The following is a 19964-nucleotide window of genomic DNA, read 5'->3' as shown; positions in this document are numbered from 1 at the left end:
CCAGGCCCCAGACGGCCTTGTGGACAATGCAGAGGGTTTTGAACTTTATACTCGCAGCCACTGGGAGCCAGTGCTGAGATTTCAGTCCTGGAGAGATAGGATCCCTGGGCTTGAGGCCAAGAACAAGTCCAGCAGTCCTGCTCTGGATGAGCTGCAGATGGCGGAGAGTAGAAGAAGGCAGATTTAGAAAGAGGCTGTTGCAGTAGTCCAGCCTACAGAGAACCAGAGCTCTGGAGACCGTGAGCTTCTGGGCGAAGGAGAGGAAAGGAAAAATACCTCTGAGGAGGTGCAGCTGGTAGTGTGACTTCTTAGAGACGTCAGAGATGTGAGGGGAAGAAGGAGAGTGTGGAGTCGAAGATGACCCCAAGGTTTTTAGCCTTGCAGGTAGGAGCAGGAAGAGGGCCAAGAGCATCCGGCCAGAGAGTGACAGGAAAGGAGAGAGAGGGTATGCCGATCAGGAGAATCTCAGTCTTACTGGCATTAAGGCAGAGATCATTGGCGGGACACCACTCCTGGGTCAGTGATTGTGGAGATAGTGTATTCAAATGAGGGAGAATAAGTGGGAGATAGGGGAGTAGGAGATATAGGAAGTTTGGTGGATGAAAACAGTCTTACACCACCCACCCCTGCCAGTGTGGTGGGGAGAGTGAGTGAAGGTGTGGGCAGGGTCATGAAGGGCAGCAAGATTGGTAGAGTCAGACAGAGGAATACAGGTTTCAGTAAGGGTAATGAATTCAAGAGAAGGAGAATGAGAAAGGAAGAAATTGGGGGTAAAGGAGGTTTTATTTTAGACAGAATGTGCATTCCAAAGAGCAATAGATGAGATGTAGAAGTATAGTGACGTTGAGTCTGACAAATAGAGAGGCACTGGGGGTAGATGCGAGAAGAGGAAGTGTGATGGAAGTTAGGTTTGGAGTAGGTTTTGTGATTAGTGAAATTAGTGGAGTGAGAAGAGAGGTGACATTGAGGAGAAGAAATGATAGGGATGGGACGAGAGTTGAGAAGGTTCTGAGTGGAGGAGAGTGAAGAGAGAATGAGAAGTGCATTGTGATGGTGAAGCTGAGAAGAAGAAATAATGGGTACTTGCAAACAAGTAGCAGGACACAGCAAAGCAAAGACTCATAAGCGAAGAGGCTGGTGAATGGCTAGTTTTCACCCTTCACTGGTCCACCCTTAACAGGGATACCCATGGCTGGTCGCACCTAGTAAGTTCAGAAGGAATGACACACGCTCTGTTCACCTGATCGCCTAGTCCATCAGTGGTTGGTCTTTTCTTTTTAGGGAGTATTTGCCTATTTTTAAGGGTACAAGTGGCTGATGCATCCCTTATCTGTAGGGATGAGTGTAAAACACGAGAAGTAAAGGTATATACAGGTACAAGTGACGAGTGAATGTCTGGCAAAATAAAGACATACATCCGTATATCTATCGTTTTTGTTGAAATAAGGATTTATTTGATGATGCTAGAACAAGATATGTTATGTTATGTTACTTTGCATTTATATAGCACCTTATGTACCATTGGTATGATCTCAAGGCACTGGTAGGTTGAACGCCCTCGAGAACCGTAGTTCAAGTCAGTAGAGAGAGAGAGAGAGTCATAAGGTGCGTGTGGGCACCGGATATGTGTGCAGCTGGTGTGACACTCGTATTATAGCTGCTTCTTAGCGATAGGTGTGGAGGTTGGAAGATCAGGAGTATGTGTTCGTTCTGGCAGGGTGATACCGAGACTGATTCTGGCTGTGTTAGGCCTGAGGAGAACGCCTAGACTGGCGGGTGTGGAGCCAGTTGTGTTTAGTTAGGATGATGGGAGGTATGTGGCAGGTGTTGGTATGAGAACAGCTATACCGAATGTGTCATAGTATCGCTGTGTTCTAGTTGATGGGTGGTGTATAGAAGAGAGTAAGCGTGGTGATGCTATATGGTGGTTTTCAGTAGGTGCTTGAGATCGAGCGCACATCTGAACCATTTATTCTATCCGTTTTATTCACCCAGTCTGTTCAATCGGCTTCGTCTGTTCACACATCCGCCCTATGCACTTCATCTGCCACCTACACTCCATCGGTTCTATGTACTCGTCATTTCCATGTACTTTATACGTTTGATGCATTCCATCCGTTCCATGATCTCCCTCCATTTTATGCACTTCATCAGTTCTATCTGTAACATCTATTCTATCCGTTCAATCCGCTCCATCTGTTCTATCCACTTCATTTGTTCCTATCATTCCATGCGCACTATCCTTCTATGCACTCTATCCATTCTAGTGTGGCAATGCAAACATTCACAATCAATCCTCTCTAGATGCAACGAAGGCTAATATACACAATTATAACCAAGTGTGGCACTGCTAACATTCACAATCCTCTCTAGATGCCACGAAGGCTAATATTCACAATTATAACCAAGTGTGGCACTGCTAACATTCACAATCCTCTCTAGATGCGACGCAGGCTGATAATTCATAATTCTAACCAAGTGCAGCATTGCTAACATTTCACAATCCTGCCTGGGTCTGGCATAGGCTAATGTTCATAATTCTAACCAAGTGTGGCTCTGCTAACAATCACAATCCTACCTAGATGTGATGCAGGCTAATCATTCACAGTTCTAACCAAGTGTGGCTCTGCTAACAATCACAATCCTACCTAGATGTGATGCAGGCTAATCATTCACAGTTCTAACCAAGTGTGGCTCTGCTAACAATCACAATCCTACCTAGATGTGATGCAGGCTAATCATTCACAGTTCTAACCAAGCGTGGCTCTGCTAACAATCACAATCCTACCTAGATGTGATGCAGGCTAATCATTCACAGTTCTAACCAAGTGTGGCTCTGCTAACAATCACAATCCTACCTAGATGTGATGCAGGCTAATCATTCACAGTTCTAACCAAGTGTGGCTCTGCTAACAATCACAATCCTACCTAGATGTGATGCAGGCTAATCATTCACAGTTCTAACCAAGTGTTGCACTGCTAACATGCACAATCCTATCTAGAGGTTATGCATTAGAGAAGGTTGGGGGCGGACCCATAACATGGGGGATGGCAACTCCATACATACTGGCCTGCGGTCATGTCCAGAGCAGACACTGGGTTGCCCTGCACCCCCTGGTGCCTGAAAATGCTTCCACGTCAGCTGGATAGAGGGAGAGCGGAGAGGGATGGTCTAAGAAGAGGAATCTATGGGAGGAAGGAATTGTGACGAATCCGGAGATGTTATCACTGCTTCCGAAGGGTGCGTCTCTTCCCATGAGGCCAGGGAGGTGAGGCCGCTACCAGATAGTCCCAGTGTGGGTGGTACTCAGCAGGTGGATCACATGGGAAGGGAAACCCCCTTTAGGAGCAGTGAAGACCACATCAGCAGAACATGGTATCCCATAGCTCCCCCACTTCTTCACCTCCCCCCTCTCCACCCCTACCTATGCCATGCATCTCTGCAAGGCATAAAATAAGCAGTATCGCATCACTGTTTGCGATACAATATTCCCGATTTGCTTTTTATTTCAATAATCATGTCGCACAAACTGCAAAATGATTTCTAGAATGAGGGTTACATGTTTAGTTAGCCTGGCCTGTACTTGTGGTGCAGACCGCACAGGCGAGGCAGAGGCTCCCTGGCTGGACTGAAACACTGTATCCATATTTCATGTGCCCAACCCAGCACGGTCTCAGAAAGACATGCACAGAGGAGCCCATGTGCAGAGGCCAATGCACAGAAGGGGCAGCTCGATTCACAGCTCGGCTGCCCAGCCTTTGTGGATGCCGTGGGTAAGTACTTGTTAATTAAGGTCCCAGGGCATATGCCTGCAGGCTGTGTAATCAGTGCAGGGAGCTGAACTGATGAAACTTCCTGCAGGCATATTGCCTTCTTAATGCTCTTTGAAGCACAGGACTACAGTCATTTGCTGCTGTCCCGCGTTTCAAAAACATTTAGAAAGCCTTGGGCTGTGTTATTAGTGTGGGGCTCACACTGCCACAGCACTGATACTTTGCCAGTATGCATGGGTGCCAAGTTTTGATTTTCGTTACAGGGGCAGAAGCAAATTTCACGATGAGGGGGCAGAAATTCCCATAATGTGAAGCGAGGGGGCCGGATCCCTCCACCTTTTTAAAACCCAATTAACAGTAGGAATTGGGGGGGGGAAGCCACAGCATTTATAGGCAGGTCTAAACCTATAACAACTCAGCAGCAGTCGCCTAAACTACTGGGCTGTCTTTGCAGTATTCTGCTTTTGTAAATCCTATTTCCCCAACAGCTTGGTCACAAACAGTTTGGCCCCTCCACCACTTACCCCCAGTCAAGGCTGACCACAATAAGGCAGTCGTCACCGCTTTGAAGTGAAAGTGAGCTGCACTTGCTAATTTTGCAAGATGCATGTTAACACTTCACTAAGCCACAGCCAACAGGAGAGGAGGTCAGCCGGAGTGATTCAGAATACCATGTCAATCAATCCGGATTCTTTATGGTTGCAAAATGCCACTCCTGTCCCCATTGATCAAAGAGAACGGAGGTGGGGAGGGGGCACAAGTGCTCCTCTGCCTGAAGGCATTGCCTTCTTAATGTTCTTTGAAACGTGTGACTACTGTAATCCATTTGCACACTGCGCTTCAAACAACATTTACAAGGTCATATGCCTGCAGGCAGACCTGCCTACATTTGAAAATCAAAAACCCTGTGATTTCTGCAGCGTGCTTTAGATAATTACTATAAACTCTGTCCTCGCCTTTCCCTATATTGAAATAGGGGACAACTAAATAAAACACAGAATGGGGCAAGATTAGGCAGGTCTGACTGCAGGTTGTATTATCAAGAGGTTGTGTGTTATCAAGTGTCTGCAAATATTTCTCCGGTGAATATATGTTTGTTTGTTTGTTTGTGTATTATTTGTAATGCGCCAGAATACCCTAGGGTAAAAGACGCAGCAGTTACAAGAATTTGCGAAACTTAGTTACAGCAATAACGATATATACCTACACAAGATCAAAGTAATAAGGCAGGATTATATACATATATACAGGTTAACACAGGTGAATACAATATGTACAGAAGGCAAGAGTATGCAGGACTTGGGGACTCAGTATGTTAGAGAGTTTACGTCTTCAACGTCTATGTGACCCGGATTGCTGAAGAGCAAGGATAGTAACTTGATATTAGCAGCGCTATGTGTATGGGAGTGTACAGAAACGTTGACTGGAGCATAACGTAAGGTATTTTAAGGACATCATATAATATTCGGTCCATTATATAGTTACATCGCTTTTATGCATTGTGTGTCTTAATTAGGAATGGTTGAATTCTAAATGTTATTTATATGTTAACATTTTTTTAGCTATATAATCTCACAGATGGCACAAGAATACCTCCAAATTTGATAGACAGGTCAAGCGTTTTTATAGATGAGTTGAGAGCCCTAGAGCCATCCCTCTATCTCGCATCTAAATGCACCTCCCCCTAGCCCAGAAGTCTTTATCCCCAGGTAAGTACTTCCAAGCTTTCTCTACTCTAGCCAGTTGTTACTGGTCTAAAGGGATTCAGGAAATTGTGCCATTTAGATACCCTGTAAGATTCTATGTTATCTTTCACGTCTCTCCCGCTCATCCCTCTTCCATTTTCCTCTGTCTGCACTCCCTTTATACGCCTCCCACCTTTAGTCTCTCCTCTCTTTTGTTTCTTGGATATCTTTGACACTTTCTTGGTCTCGCCTCCACCCTTTGATATTACTCCTCCCTCCTCCACACTACTCCTCCCTCCTCCACACTACTCCTCCCTCATCCACACTACTCCTCCCTCCACCACAACACTCCTCCCTCCTCATTGAGGGTTCGTTCTTCTCTCATTTTGTTTTCTCTCCGTAGGACGGTCCTCACAGATGATTAGGGAACTGATTTATTTATGTATTGTTTATTTGTACAGTGCTTATGCACAAGTGAAATGCTTCAAAGCGCTTCAAGGTGGGAAGGGAATACAGTAGTCATTATTAGGCCATGAAGGTTCTGAATGATCTTACAAAGAAGTAACTAGCGTACTAGGCCTGACGGCATTTCTCCTAGTGCTACATGAAGTGTTACAGGCACAGCCAAACTAGGGAGGGGAGACAAAGGGGGGACAAGACAGAACTTACTAGTCCTAGTAAATTTTGGTCATGTAGGTGTACAGACGGACATGCAAGGGCGGTGATAAGTGCACCCAGTCCAGCAGGGCCCCATGGAGTGTATGCTGAAAGTGCTGTAGTCTCAACATAGTGCAAAGACTGGCAGGGGAGCCTGGGACATGTGAAACTCTGAAGGTGAACCCGGCGACCAGTCAGTAAGAACTGAACAGTTAGGAAAGGGTAGGAGGAGTGAGGTAGGAGAGAAAAAGAGAGGAGGTTAGCAAGGGAGAGAGAAGGAGGAAGCGAAGAGGAAGATCTTGTGGAGTTTCCAGAACTTAAGGAGCTGTGGCTCAAGGCGGAGAGAGAAGGGGAGGCTGTTCCAGAGGGAAAACAGACAACGATATTTGGCGGTTGGGTTGAGGGATCCCTGCTTCTACTTGGGGTGCTCGACACAGGCTATCCCTGTGATGCTTTTTATTGGTTCCTTGCGCTGATGTTGAATCTCTAGGAAAGATAGACAAAGGGCCTCATTCCGAGTATGGTAGTAGTCATGGCGCTATTTGCGCCATGACTACCTCCAATACCGGTTCCGACTCCGGTTTGGTGAAAGGGGAACTTACCTGTCCAGTCCGACCTTGGCGGGACTTGTAAGTCCCCATTCACCAAACCATTCCCCATTCCCATTTGAGCCCCCATAGGGCTCAATGGGAATGGGGAAGTAGCTAATAACGGTACCGCAAATTCCGGTACCGTTATTAGCTCCATAGTCTCTTAACGGGTCCCATCCACAATGCCTGGTCAGACCAGGCGTTAAAGGAGGGACCCGCTAAGGGACCTCGGAATAGGGCGCAAAGGATTTACCGGCACCGGTGTCCTTACCGGTGCCGGTAATCCCTTTGCGCCCATCTCGGAATGAGGCCCAAAGAGTGGCAAGCATCTTGTTGAGGAGGTATGGCCTGAGAAAAAGGTAGACTGCACAGAAGCATGCTGACACAAGAGGTGGGGATCAGGAATTTGGACCCCAGCAATTGCCACCATCCCCTGCGGGGAACCTGAGGGCGTCATTACTTCCTTTTCCCCTATATCCTCCTCTCGGGTGGCCAGGAAAAGGCTATTGCTTTTGGATCCTGACACTGGGGGTGGATATGCGAGGGAGGTTCATCTGGATGGAGAAGACTTGGGGAGTGGGGAGAGGACGTCCTTAGGTGAGACATGCTATTCCCCATTTCCCTTTCATAATGAACCCTCTGTCCCTCAAGCCTTTGTAGGCTATTGTCAACCATTTCCCTGTTCTTCCCTTAAAATATTCCCCAAGAGGGGGCGCTGTGCGCCGAACAAGATGGCTGCCTGAAGCTCGAGCTCCGTGGCCGGCAGATCGCAAGATCCTAATTCCGCACTTTCACCACCTGGCAGCCGATCCCGGCATACACGCTTTTGAAGCCGCTACCCCAGGGACCCTGCAGACCGAATCCCGACGAAAAATGGAGCCGTGGAACGCTATCTCTGGGCGCCGCCGTGACCATTCCCCCGCCTGCCTGCAGCGCTTCTGCGTGCCAAAACCCGGAGTGGCGGACGGACTCGCCTGGGGGCCTGTGGCGTGTTCTTGCCCCAGCGGATGTGCGCCGGCAGGTGGCGGTCCGCCTCTGCCATGGCTGGCGCTGGGATCTGGAGGCGGTCTTGGCGCATCCTGGGGCCGCGCACCGCCGGCTTGGGCAACCGCGACCACTGGTGCCGGGCGGCCCGGGGCGCGCTTGGAGGGGCGTCTGCCCTGCATCGGGGCTGCCCGGGCCCCTCCCCTCGATTGCTGGGCTTCACCCTCCACCGACAGCGAGACTTCAATGCTCGGGGGATACACGTGGTGCTGCCGGATCCTTGCGGCCACCAGGTACGTGAGGCGGGGAGGCCCCGCGGAGGTCCCTGGGCGGTAGCACTGCCTCACCCCCTCCCTGCAGTGCCTTGCGGATTGTCCGCCGGCGGCCCCCAGCCTCAGGGCCCATTAACGGTTGGTGTCACCCCAGGCCTGGCGTGCTCGAACTTTCCCTGGCCTGCATTTGTCTGAGCGCCCACCCCACCTCGCGGACTTGCCTTCACCCCCTCGCCTTACTGGGGGAGCCTTAGGCCTCGCGGGCCACAAATATCTTCATTCTTGGGGGACTCCTACGTTCTGAGGGGGCCACAGTGATCTCAGTGCCACTACTCCACACAGGGCTTTTTGTTCACCGGCTGCTTGCCCTATCCTTCATCGCTGTGCTCGAGGCTGCGGCCTGTCTACCCTGCGGAGCATTGTGCTGGGAGGTGCTCCTCTCCATTCATCGCACTTGGTCACTCATATTTGGATTCCTGCTCTCACAGTGTCCGCTGGGCATCATCACCCCCATCCCTGGGGTCTCCTACCCCCGAGGTCTCCTTGCGTTGTCCCCCACGTCTCCCTGGGCTGGCTGAGACCCAGCGGCCTGCACTGGTAACCACAATATCGCATTTATACGGATTCACAGCCACGGCTCCCTTTGCATTACTCCCTGTTTCATACCATACTTCGCATACTCCCTCACGTGGTACAGGGTCCGAGCTCCCCATGCCTCCCTCCCAGGGCTGCTGGGGTTCCCTCCTCACCCCCACTCGACCTCCAACATCGTCAGGATGACCAAGGGAGGTGTGAGGAAACAGAGCTCCATCAACATGTTTGCGAAGGCTGCGTCGAGATCGTCAGAGGAGACCACTGAGCAGGCCCCTGTTGCATCATCACCCGCCACAGCACCGGAATCCCAAAATATGATGGACTTCATCCGTGAGGGCTTCACTGCACTTCACTCAAAACTGGATGACATGAACGGTACTATATCCTCTATTAAGGCCCACATCGAGAGGACCGATAGCCGAGTGTCAGAGGTCGAGACACGGGTCGGTTCCGCAGAGGATGCACTGGGCGCCCTGCGCTCCGAGGTCGTTGCTCTCTCCAACCGAGTCCTCGAGGTAGAGAAGAAGAACGAGGACTTGGAATCCCGATCGAGGCGTAACAACCTCCGCATTATCGGGGTTCCCGAGAATGAAGTTCATGAACCAATGGAGGACTTTGTTGAGCATACATTGGTCTCGCTCCTGGATTCTCCCAAGCTCTCCCCGCACTTCGCCATTGAGCGGGCACACCGAGCCCTGACGGCTAAGCCCAAGCCCGGTGCTCCACCTCGGCCCATCATAGCCCGGGTGCTGAACTTCCGTGACCGTGATGCCCTCCTCAGGGCCGCCAGACTTAAAGGTGAGCTACTACTGGACGGCGCAAGGATTCATCTTTATCCGGACTTCTCAACGGCTGTCCAACGTGAACGCAAGACTTTCCAAGCTGTCAAACGCAGGCTGCGGGACCACTCAGTCAAATACGCTATGCGCTATCCTGCCAAACTCTGCATAGAACACGCTAACCAGGTGTTTTTCTTCATGATCCCGGAGGAGGCCTCCAGGTTTATCGATGAAAATTTCCCTGGCTGACCCCTCTCCTCTGATCACGGTTTTGCAGTTACCCTTCTATCCCGACGAGGAGAGGCCAGGCACGGCCGCCTTCCTGCTTCGGGGTCACTTTGATCCTCTATTCTGGAATCTGCTTGTTTTGTTCATCTTACAAATATGTGCCACATCAACATGTGCCAGAACCCCGTCCAAGTTACATGCAAAATTTCTACTGTGGGCACCTTTTGTCTTATTTGGATCTGCCGCAGCCCGGATTGCGGTGGCCAGTCCGGCCTTCAGGCCCCCAGGCGCTGATGCCACTGGTTTGGTTTTGGTTGAGGGGGGTTGGGATTGTCATCCCTCTGTTTGGGGGGGATGTGGGTGGGGGTGGGTCATGTCGGGGGTTATGTTATTAAAAAGTTGGCGTTGGCAGCGAAGGCAGACCGCAAGGTGGTACTCAGGACTTGGTGCCGCAGGGCTGTGAAATTGGCCCGCTGGGTATTGACATTTTTTCTTTTTCAACCACCAATGCATCTGTGACCGAGAGTGACCTGACCTTCATGAGCTGGAACGTACGTGGGTTGGGCAATTATAAAAAGATGATGCAGCTCCAGTTGCAGGCCGAGCGTCATGGGTCCAAGATTCTGTTTCTACAAGAGACACATGCTCGCGCGGAACAGTGTATGCGTTGTGCCAAAACTTGGGGTCCCCATAGATTCTTTACCGATTTGTCTACCCAAAGCCGCGGGGTCATGACCCTCATTCACAAGAGCCTCAAGTTTACTCTTATTTCCTCACAAATAGATCCTCAAGGCAGATATATGTTGCTTCATGCTGCGCTCCAACACAGGGAGGTGGTCCTGCTGAACATTTACGGCCCTAACTTAGACCCGGATTTTTATGTACAGGTCACGTCCCTCCTTGATGGCTTCCCCCTTGTCCCCATCCTTTGGGGGGGCGACTTCAACACGATTTTCGATGTAGCCCTCTCACCATGGTAGACGCATGGAGGTTCTTCTACCCGGACTTTCGTGTGTAGTCTTTTTACTCCTCAGTCCACAATTCCTATTCCCGTTTTGACAGATGGGTGATCTCCAACAAATTGGTTAAGAGCGTTATACAGTTAATGATCCTTCCCAGAACCCTGTCTGACCATTCTCCAGTTACTGTGACCATCGGTTGGGGTCCTGATCCCGGCCGGACACGCAACTGGAGGTTGAAACCCCTCTCCTTACTGGACCCGGAGTTCTGTTCCGAGCTCGAGCGGTCGATTGAAGAGTTCTTCGAGACTAATACGGGCTCGGTAACGTCTCAGGCCTCTTTATGGGAGTCATTTAAGGTTTATATTAGAGGGATTGCGTTGTCCAAGGAGAATGGGGTCCTTAAGTCAATCCGGAGAGATCTTGCCGCTAGTGAATCCAGACTCTCTACCCTGGAAGCTACATGCTCACTTCACTCTACCCCGGGCAACCTGGCTGACATCGGGATGGAGTTGGACACGTTCCGATCCCTCGCGGATCGTGAACAAAGGTTTTTGGATAGTCCTGGCATGGCGAGGAGATACGGGGAGGGGGAACGCCCCGGTCGATTTCTGGCACGACTGATCCGTCACGAGACGGGGTCCCCACACATACTCGGAATTGAGAGGCCTGACGGCTCCATGGCTGTCTCTTCGCAAGACATCATCAGGCAATTTTTCACATTCTACGAAACCCTATATTCTAACTCAGATGAGGTGTCAGTGGCGGAGATCGACTCTTTTCTCGATGCCCTTCCTCTGTCAGCCCTGTCCCCGGAGGCCGCGGCCTCCCTTGTCTCCCCTCTCACACTGGAGGAGCTGTCAGACGCTATTGACTCTTTATCCTCGGGGCAAGCCCCTGGCTCGGACGGTATCCCGGTCGAATTTTACAAGCACTTTAAGTCACAGCTGCTCCCTCACTTGCTGGCTCTCTGGGAGGAGTCTGTGGAGGCCGGTGTATTCCCCCCTTCACTCCGTGAGGCCACAATCACAGTACTACTTAAATCTGGTAAATCCCCTTCGCAATGTGGTTCATATCGCCCGCTCTCACTTATAAATTGTGATGTCAAAGTATACGCCAAGGCTCTGGCGCTCCGGTTAGCTCCCTTCCTGCCATCTATCATTCATCCAGATCAGGCGGGTTTCATCCCAGGTCGCTCTACCTCCCTGAGCCTGAGGCGCCTATTTAACATAATTAACAGAATCAGTCCCGAGACGCACGCAGTGGCTGTCGACATGCAAAAGGCGTTTGACTCGGTTTCATGGAGGTACCTGTGGCGGGTTCTCTAGAATTGCAAATTTGGCCCCTCCTTTCTCTCCTGGGTCAGATTGCTTTACTCTACTCCTGTGGCCAGGGTCCGCACCGATGACCGTTGCTCCCCCCTCTTTGAGATCGCCAGGGGGACGAGACAGGGGTGCCCCTTCTCTCCCTTGATCTTCGCTATAGCAATAGAGCCCTTCGCTGATATGCTCCGCCAATTCCACGCTCACAGGGGCCTCCGCACTGCGGGCAGTCAGACATAGTGTCCCTATATGCGGATGACGCATTGTTGTTTGTGCGTTCTCCCTCCATCACCTTACCCCCAATACTGGAGGACATCATTCAGTTTGGTCGAATCTCTGGCCTTAAAGTGAATTGCTCGAAATCCACTCTTTTCCCACTCACGGAATGCACTCTCCCTCCTCCTGACACCCTTGGTTTCACATGGGCTCAATCCACATTTACCTACTTGGGGATAGTGGTAACGCGCCAGCAGGCGCTGACCTTCCAGGAAAACTATCAGAAGTACCTCACACACCTGACGGCTAAGGTCCGGGTCTGGGACAAACTCCCGATTTCCCTGGCAGGCAGGATAGGGCTGTTGAAGATGGTGGTGTTGCCCCAGTTGCTTTACATGTTCACTAACATACCCTTGTGGCCAGGGGGGGCTTCTTCCGTGATTTGACCCGTACTGTGAATTCCTTTCTCTGGCACTTGGGTGCGGTCCACCTAAAAATCGATACCCTGTCTACTCCCATGTCTAACGGGGGCTTCGGTGCCCCTGACTTTCTTAAATACTGGCTGGTATCCCAAATCCAAAATACTTCTTACTGGTTTAATACAATGGACCCTCCCCCGCATGTCCGACTCGAGAAGCTTGTGGTCTGTGACCGTGACATCCGCTCCTTGGTGATACAACCCGCTCCCTTGGCACTGGACTCATAGAGCCCGGTCGCCTGCACGTCCATCGCATTAGCGAAAATGTGGAGGCTAGTCAGAACTGCTTACACCTTCCACGGCAACCTCCCTCTTTGGAATTTCCTCCCGTGGGTCCCGCGGGTCCCACCAGGCACGGTTGGTCGCTGGGCAGACGCGGGCTACGAGTTGCTACGTGATGTGTTTGACCAGAGTATATTTGTTGAATGGCCCGATCTCCCATTGCCCTTGAGGAGCGGCCAGAGTGTATGGCTCCAATACGCATCCCTCCGCAGGACCCTCAAGCGTAATTACCAAACGTTCCCCGCGTTGCCACCGGACGACCCTGCTATTGAGGAGCTCACCTCCCCAGGGCCCACGAGGGGTAAAATTTCCAGGTTATACACTATGTTACAATCCAGATCTGTCCCAGACTTTGCCAAACTGAAGCGTGCATGGGGGGTAGACCTTGGTGTTGAAATGTCGGATGAGCGCTGGGCACATCTATGCGAGCGCACACATCGAGTTTCCTTCAACTCCTGGCTTAAACTCATTCAGTTCAAAGTACTACATAGGTTTCACTACACCCCGATCAGACTACATTGCATGTCCAGAGATCACCCTTCCAGCTGCCCTAGATGCGGCCAGGACGATGCCGACTACATTCACATGATTTGGTCCTGCCCCCGCCTCTAACAGTTTTGGGAAGCAGTTTGCTCGACAGTGTCTGCTGTGCTCGACCATCCCATTGTTCCTTCCCCGGTGGTATGCCTCTTTCATGACCTCCCAGGCCTCTCCCGTGATTCCAAAAAACTAGCTGGCCTCTGCCTGCTACTCGCGGTGCGCTCCATCCTGCTCTGCTGGCATCGCCCCTCACCTCCCACACACGCCCAATGGCTGAGAGCGGTCACGTGGGCCTCGGACTCTGAGGAAGCTTGTTCCCATATGCAACCCACCCACTCCAGGCCTAGGAATATCTGGCTCAGGGTCCGCTCTTACATGTCCGATCTTGTCGCGACACCGGATGCCTCCCCCCCGCACACTTCCCCCCACCAGCTCGGGTCCTCACCCTTATCACAGTCTTCTGTTGCCCTCTCCATGCTGTGATTGTGCCCATTGATTGTGTTATTATGTGTAGTAACCTCTGTGCACCTGCATTATGTACACTGTATTCATATTGTAATGCCTGACGCTGTTCGCCTGTGTTTTTCTTTTGCTGCCACGCTGAATAATAAAAAGAAGTTTAAAAAAAAAAAAAATATTCCCTAAGAAACATCATTTTGATACTGGGACGAGGAAGAGACCAACTAGGAAAACACATACTCATTTTGTTAATACAGGCACATATCCTTATTTTGTTAATACAGACAGAGATCAGCCTCAGCTGTGTACTGCGACGAGGAAGAGGACTACTGTTCTGATGGTGAGTGGTCTAGCCTTTTTCTGAACTCATCATGGTGGCGGGAACCTTAAAAACCAACATCCATTTTGAAATGGAGTCAGCTGTTGTGGAAGTAGGGCCACAGACTGCAGGGACCAGGCAGACCTCTCCAGGTCGGCAGTGTGGCAAGGGGAGAGCTCGAGACCCGTTCAGGGATGCAGAGTTTATGCAGCGGGAAGCGAACCTGAAGGACGCTGGAGGCTGTTGGCAGACCGCAAGAGGGAGGTTGGCACAACCGAGTGAAGCGGTCGTAGAGATCCCAAGCTGCAGGAGGAGCATCTCAGGGTGAGCAGAGCCACGAGAAGCTGCTGGGAGAGAGAGCAAAGTGCAGCGCCGGACAGAGCTAACCAGTGGCGTTTGAGGACCTCACAAGGAGCCGTAAAATCAAACTGGTGAGTGAACTACATAGGGGAAACACTGGGCTGGCAGGCACATATGAAAAAGCAAGCCAGGAATATTGATTTAAAGCATAGTGAAAACAGTAACAAGTACTTTTGAATACCGAATGAACTGAAAACAATGAGTGTTTGTTTTTTGAATACCGAACGAATTGAAAATTAAATATAAGCACTTTTTGAATACCGAACAGAGCGGATGCAAGTGTTGAGCATTCTTGAACATTGAGCAGAGTGAAAGAAAGTTTGGAAATCTGCCTGATACAAGGAACTCTACATTATATGAGAACGTATATGAGAAAACAAGCCTGGGCACCAGCCAAGAGAGTTCAAGGAACTGTATGTCATAAGTAAATAAGCATTGGCACAAGCTATGAGAATGCCAGAAAGTCTGACAAGTGCATAGTGGCCAAACAAGCCACGACACAATGTCAGGAGAGTGTGACACAGGTGAATGAATCAAGCAACATTGTCAAGTTGAAGCAGTGGTATAGAGTGGATGGAAAAGCAGCCAAGAATGGCTATCGGTTGCATGACCTGTAAAGGGTGGACCGTGTGGTCCAACAATTGTACCTAGAGCGAGTGAGCCCTGTATGCAAAAGCCACTGAAAGCACCTATAACGAAGCTTGTGTTTTACAACAATCTCTTGTGTGGATTTAAAGCTAGGAAATCGAACTGCCTATGTGAACTGGTGAAAAGTGACAATGTCCTAAGAGCGGGGAAGTGTCCCAGGGAATTGTGTTGTTTTGAAAATCTGGAAGATTTGAACTCACTGGGAAGAGAACCCCTGTGTCTTTTGAACTATTGTGAACTTGGGGAAGGGAAGCTTATCCCCATCCAAGAGCTGGAAAAAGCTCTGAACTCTACTTTGAACACTGTTTATTTTGTTGCTGTCATCCCTACACATTGTATACATTTAGACGTGAGGGCAAGTACAGGTTTTGGACACAGACAGACTTTTGCTTTGGATTTCCTGACAAACGACTATCCTTAGTTTATTTAGGTAGAGAATTCCCACTTTAGTATAGGGCAAGTTAGGCCTTCTCCAACCCTTAATTTCGACCAAACTTGATGGTGCTGTCTCTGTCTGCTTCATGATGCCTTCGCCCACAGGGGTAGGACTGGCTCCCGATCTCTCCATGGTAGGCCTCCCACCCCCGAGTGAGAGGGGATCCCGCGCCCTCTTGGCAAAGACAGGGTACTGCCCTTGTCACAATCTTTTTTTCTGTTTTATTTATTCTTATAAATGTATAAGGTTTTGTTCAATGCATGTATTCATAAATAAAACACAATATCTAGTTTGAATCAGAGAATCCTTCACCCCAGAATCTTTTCTGTGACACCCCTCGTGTCTTCATCCCTACTCTCTACCCAAGTCCCCCCCCCCGCACTCTCCTGTGTCCCCCAGCCTGGGGTACCACAAAGCACTACACAAGCAACCAGATGATAAGTATATATGACAGCCAATCAGGCTTACTGTGCTCCTGGATTCTCCACCATCACTGGGCCCCTGAACGTTACCTTTATGTTGAACGTATGGTGCAGTGTTAGAGCAGATAGCTTGGGCCCTCTCGCCATGCGAAGCCAAGCAAAGACCAGTACGTTAAGAATCCATTACATGGGGTCACAGATGAAACCATCAGGTACGTTTTATTTGGCATAGCTAATAAATAGGAAGAATGTTTAATTTCTCGTGAGATTCCTTACCAATTACAGCCTTTCTTAACAATCAAGTTTAGTTACCAGCTCTGTTCAACCTAAACCCCCTGCTGCAACATGTTGCATTCATTCAGAGAGTTGCATCAAGTGTTCAAAATTGGATTTTGTGTGCAAGTCCTGTCTCTAATATGCAAGGATCTGTTGTCACGCATTGTAAAATATGGTATGCCAACCCTGAAACTGGGCCTATCCTGGTTAGGAAACATCCGCAGAGCCAAGGAATGTCATTCGTAATGTGAGGTAATAGTTGTTTATGCTGTGCCGGCGACCAGTAGAGTCACGCTAGTAAAATAATGACAGCATCTCATTGCAGGGATCTGTTGCATTCCATGACGTTGCGATCTACTTCTCGCAAGTGGAGTGGAAACTTCTGGAGGATTGGCAGAAGGAGCTGTACAAGAACGTGATCAAGGAGATCCACGGGGCGCTCATCTCTATGGGTAAGGACTCAGAATGGTGCAGGATTGTACTCCTCTGGCTTGCATCTGATGTAAGGCCTCCATTTGAAAACGCCTCTATTATGCCTCTAGCATAGGAACCTGCTATCCTTTTGACATGTCTGGGACAACTCACTTTGTTGGCCATTTTAACGCTATTTTGTGAGCTTTTTGTGTGAGGGTCCAGCCCCTCCTACGCCCCTCCTACTGTCACCAAACCCAAAGCCTTTAATTACCTTTTTTGCCTAATGCTTGGCCATGCACCCCTCCTAAAAATGTGATAAAATGACCGTTTACAAAATTTCAGTGCAATAACCACAGTGAGTTGGGCAGATGCCTTTTTGACTTATACCTTTTGATTTGCATCTTGTATTGAAATAACAGGGGACGTGAGCAAAGCGTGGGCCGTTGTTAGTTTGGGGGATGCTGCAGTAGTACCTTCAGGTGAGGAGGCTATGCCAGGTGCCATGCTGAGGAGAAAGGAGGTGAGAAAGAGGTTGTAGGGGGATAGGGTAGTGAGTGGACTGGTGTGCTAGGTGGGAGGGGACAAGTGGGGTGGAGTGGGAATGGGTATGAGAGGTGAAACTCTCCATGAAAGAATGAGGTAGGAGACAAGGAGGTCATTGGGGGAGGCGACGCAAGAAGGATGGAGTATGGACCAGAACCCCTATTTAGTAGACATCCAGTCAGTTTGGCTTGACGGAATCAGTGAAAGAGGCATGTCGTAGGAGAATCGCCATCCTGGATTCGCCTCTCTGGGATTGCATAGCCTAAGATACAAATTGGTGGGTTTTGCCACAAGAAAATAGAGAGAAGTCCATTCTCTTTTGAACAGGGGACTAGTTTCTCTGTTGTGAAAAGGTCACAACAGACCCTGTAACAGGGAGTAATCATTGGGGAGGCTGCGATAGGAGACCTTCCAGGGCAGTTGCCAGACCCGTTCCTACGCGAGTGGCTGCGTGCAATAGTTGGAGGGAGACCCATTCCCGAGCTCCCCTAGGAGTGTGTTGTGGTGTGACAACGTTGGTTCCATTGTCTCAAGTGTAATGCCTTGCAACCTCTTTTCTCTCCAGAAAACCCTGAGTGGTGGCAGAAGGAACCTGGACTTCTCACCATTCTCAACCAGTTGTCCCGAGGCTTCCATTCAGTACGGCAACAAACACAAGTGAAAAGGGAACTTTTAGAAACGCACTCTTTGGGGACGACTTGCACAACAAAAACAAACTTTTCCTTTCCCTCTTGGATCCCGCGATGAAGACCTGAAAGGGGGACAGGGCTTAATTGCAGTTTTAAAAATCTGTGTTGTTAAAACGTAAGTCCCTGGGGAGAAGGCAGGCGTACATTGGCCCAAGAGACAGGTGACCACAGCAACATGTGGGAACCTAAGGGAGAACTGAACAAGCGCAGACTGGGCTATGAAATCAGAGGCATAGACAAGGTAGTGCCTGAGCGGGCAAGACTCACCCAAAATCTGTAAATGCCCACTCAGCAGCGCTATGTGGGCATTTACAAGTGTAAATGCCACTGCGGTGGACCCAGCTTCAGGCCCTACTTGTTAGATAGTTCTGGCTACGCCTCTGTATAAAATCCCAGCTAGACAGAAGAAGGATGAAAGCTGTGTAGGTGGACCAAAGGACCAGGCAATGGAGAGTGGACAGAGTTGGTGTAAATAGTGTGGCAGTGGCAGGTGTTGTGTGTGAGAGTGAGTCATACCAATTAAGGTAGTCTGGAGAGCAACAGTGTGTCTAGGACAGGTTGAGAGGTTACGAGTCGGAGTGAGGGAGATAGAGAGGTGCATGTGTGAGTAGAAGGAGGGACAATTTTAGAGTTATGTAACACGGTGGAAGAGAGAGAGTGTGATTATGAAGGAGTGACATAGAGAAGAAATGGGAGTAATAGGAAGAGGGAAGGGTGGAATATCAGCGGCGGACAGAGGAAGAGAGAGTGAGGGAGAAAGAAGGTGAAGGAGAAGGTTGGAGAGAATACCTTTATTAAGAGAGTGTACGAGAAGTGAGGGGCAGGATAAGGTAATAGTGTTGGAAGAGAGATAGAGAAAGAGAGAAGAAATGGTCTTGTTTGAAATCCCAAGAACCTGGGTCCCTTTAGAAACTCCCATGAGGGAGAGAGAGAGGGAAAAGACAAAGGCCTGTATGCCCTCCTTTTGACCAGGTTAGAACCAGGCGGTAGGGGTACGGTGCTTTATATTCCTGTCTCGGGAAGTTGTTGTGGGGAATCGAGACGTCTGGGATAGAGCAGACAGAGCCCACAGGAAGGTGGAGCATAGACCAGAGTACCCCTTAAACCACGTCCACCACCACCTCCTGTGAGCAATTAGATCATCTGCACAGTGCGTGTGCGCTCGCCTGGACTTTTTTTGTAATTTTAAATGAAATTGAAAGATGGTAGATCAACCTCTGGCAAATGTGTGGGGCTAATTCGCACACATTTTCCTATGCCCACTACACGACATACACATAGACCCGTGTACTCTTGGTGGAGACAGCCTACATGCGCCATCCCCCTGGTCATATTTAGTTGGAATATGACAGCCAAGAGTACATCAAAGCATCTCAAAGGGGGAATGCAAAACCTTCCTCCTGCCATGGCCAGCCTAATTAACCAACAAAAGCTCCATGGATCCGCCCTATCCTTTGTTAGCTGCTCTTGGGAGCTTTGCATACTAATCAGAGTAAATTCAAAAACGCCCACGGGGGGCCTGGTCAAAGGACTAACAAAGGACAGGAAAACCCCAACAACCTTTGATATGCACTGTGTCAACCTGAAGCCAGCTTCCGCCTCTCAGTATCAAGGGCAGTGACTTGTCATGTCTGGGACTGTGTATTTAAAGTAGTCATCCCTGCAGTGCGAACCCATTCAGAAGGTACGAGTATGTGGTTTTGGCATCGACCAAATGTCTGGTCTCGCCACCGCTTTAAGGTAGACTGTTAGGCAAGATTGTATGCAGTATCCTATGGGAGACTACACCTGCCTTGTCCTCTTGGCAATAGTTAAGCCAACCTTTGGTATAAGCATGTATTGCTTAGTACACAAGTTGGTAGAGTGACGGAGCAGCCAGGCTTATCTCAAGAGGGGTCAATGTGAGCTGTAGGGTTGTAACACAAGGTTTCACAGTGACAAGTATCAAAATAAACACTTACACTCACGGTTTCTTGATTAAACAATTATTTATTAATTTAACAGTCAGTTAAATAAGCCTTCCTTAGAAGGGAGCAAT

General features: G+C 49.6%; 1 protein-coding gene across 2 annotated transcripts in view; it reads left to right on the top strand.

The window, feature by feature from the left end:
• Positions 1 to 19964, top strand: part of LOC138452984 (uncharacterized protein KIAA1958-like) — a 451039-nt gene that overhangs the window by 168426 nt on the left and 262649 nt on the right. For both annotated transcript variants that reach the window (XM_069605360.1, XM_069605359.1), the window contains exon 3: positions 16606 to 16732. In XM_069605360.1, the coding sequence (XP_069461461.1) occupies positions 16606 to 16732 (127 nt within the window). The remainder of the gene's footprint in view (positions 1 to 16605; positions 16733 to 19964) is intronic.

The sequence above is a fragment of the Ambystoma mexicanum genome, chromosome 4p (genome assembly GCF_040938575.1).
Source record: "Ambystoma mexicanum isolate Mex_15411 chromosome 4p, UKY_AmexF1_1, whole genome shotgun sequence".
In the NCBI taxonomy this organism is placed as follows: domain Eukaryota; kingdom Metazoa; phylum Chordata; class Amphibia; order Caudata; family Ambystomatidae; genus Ambystoma; species Ambystoma mexicanum.
This window is presented reverse-complemented; position numbering and strand designations above follow the sequence as displayed.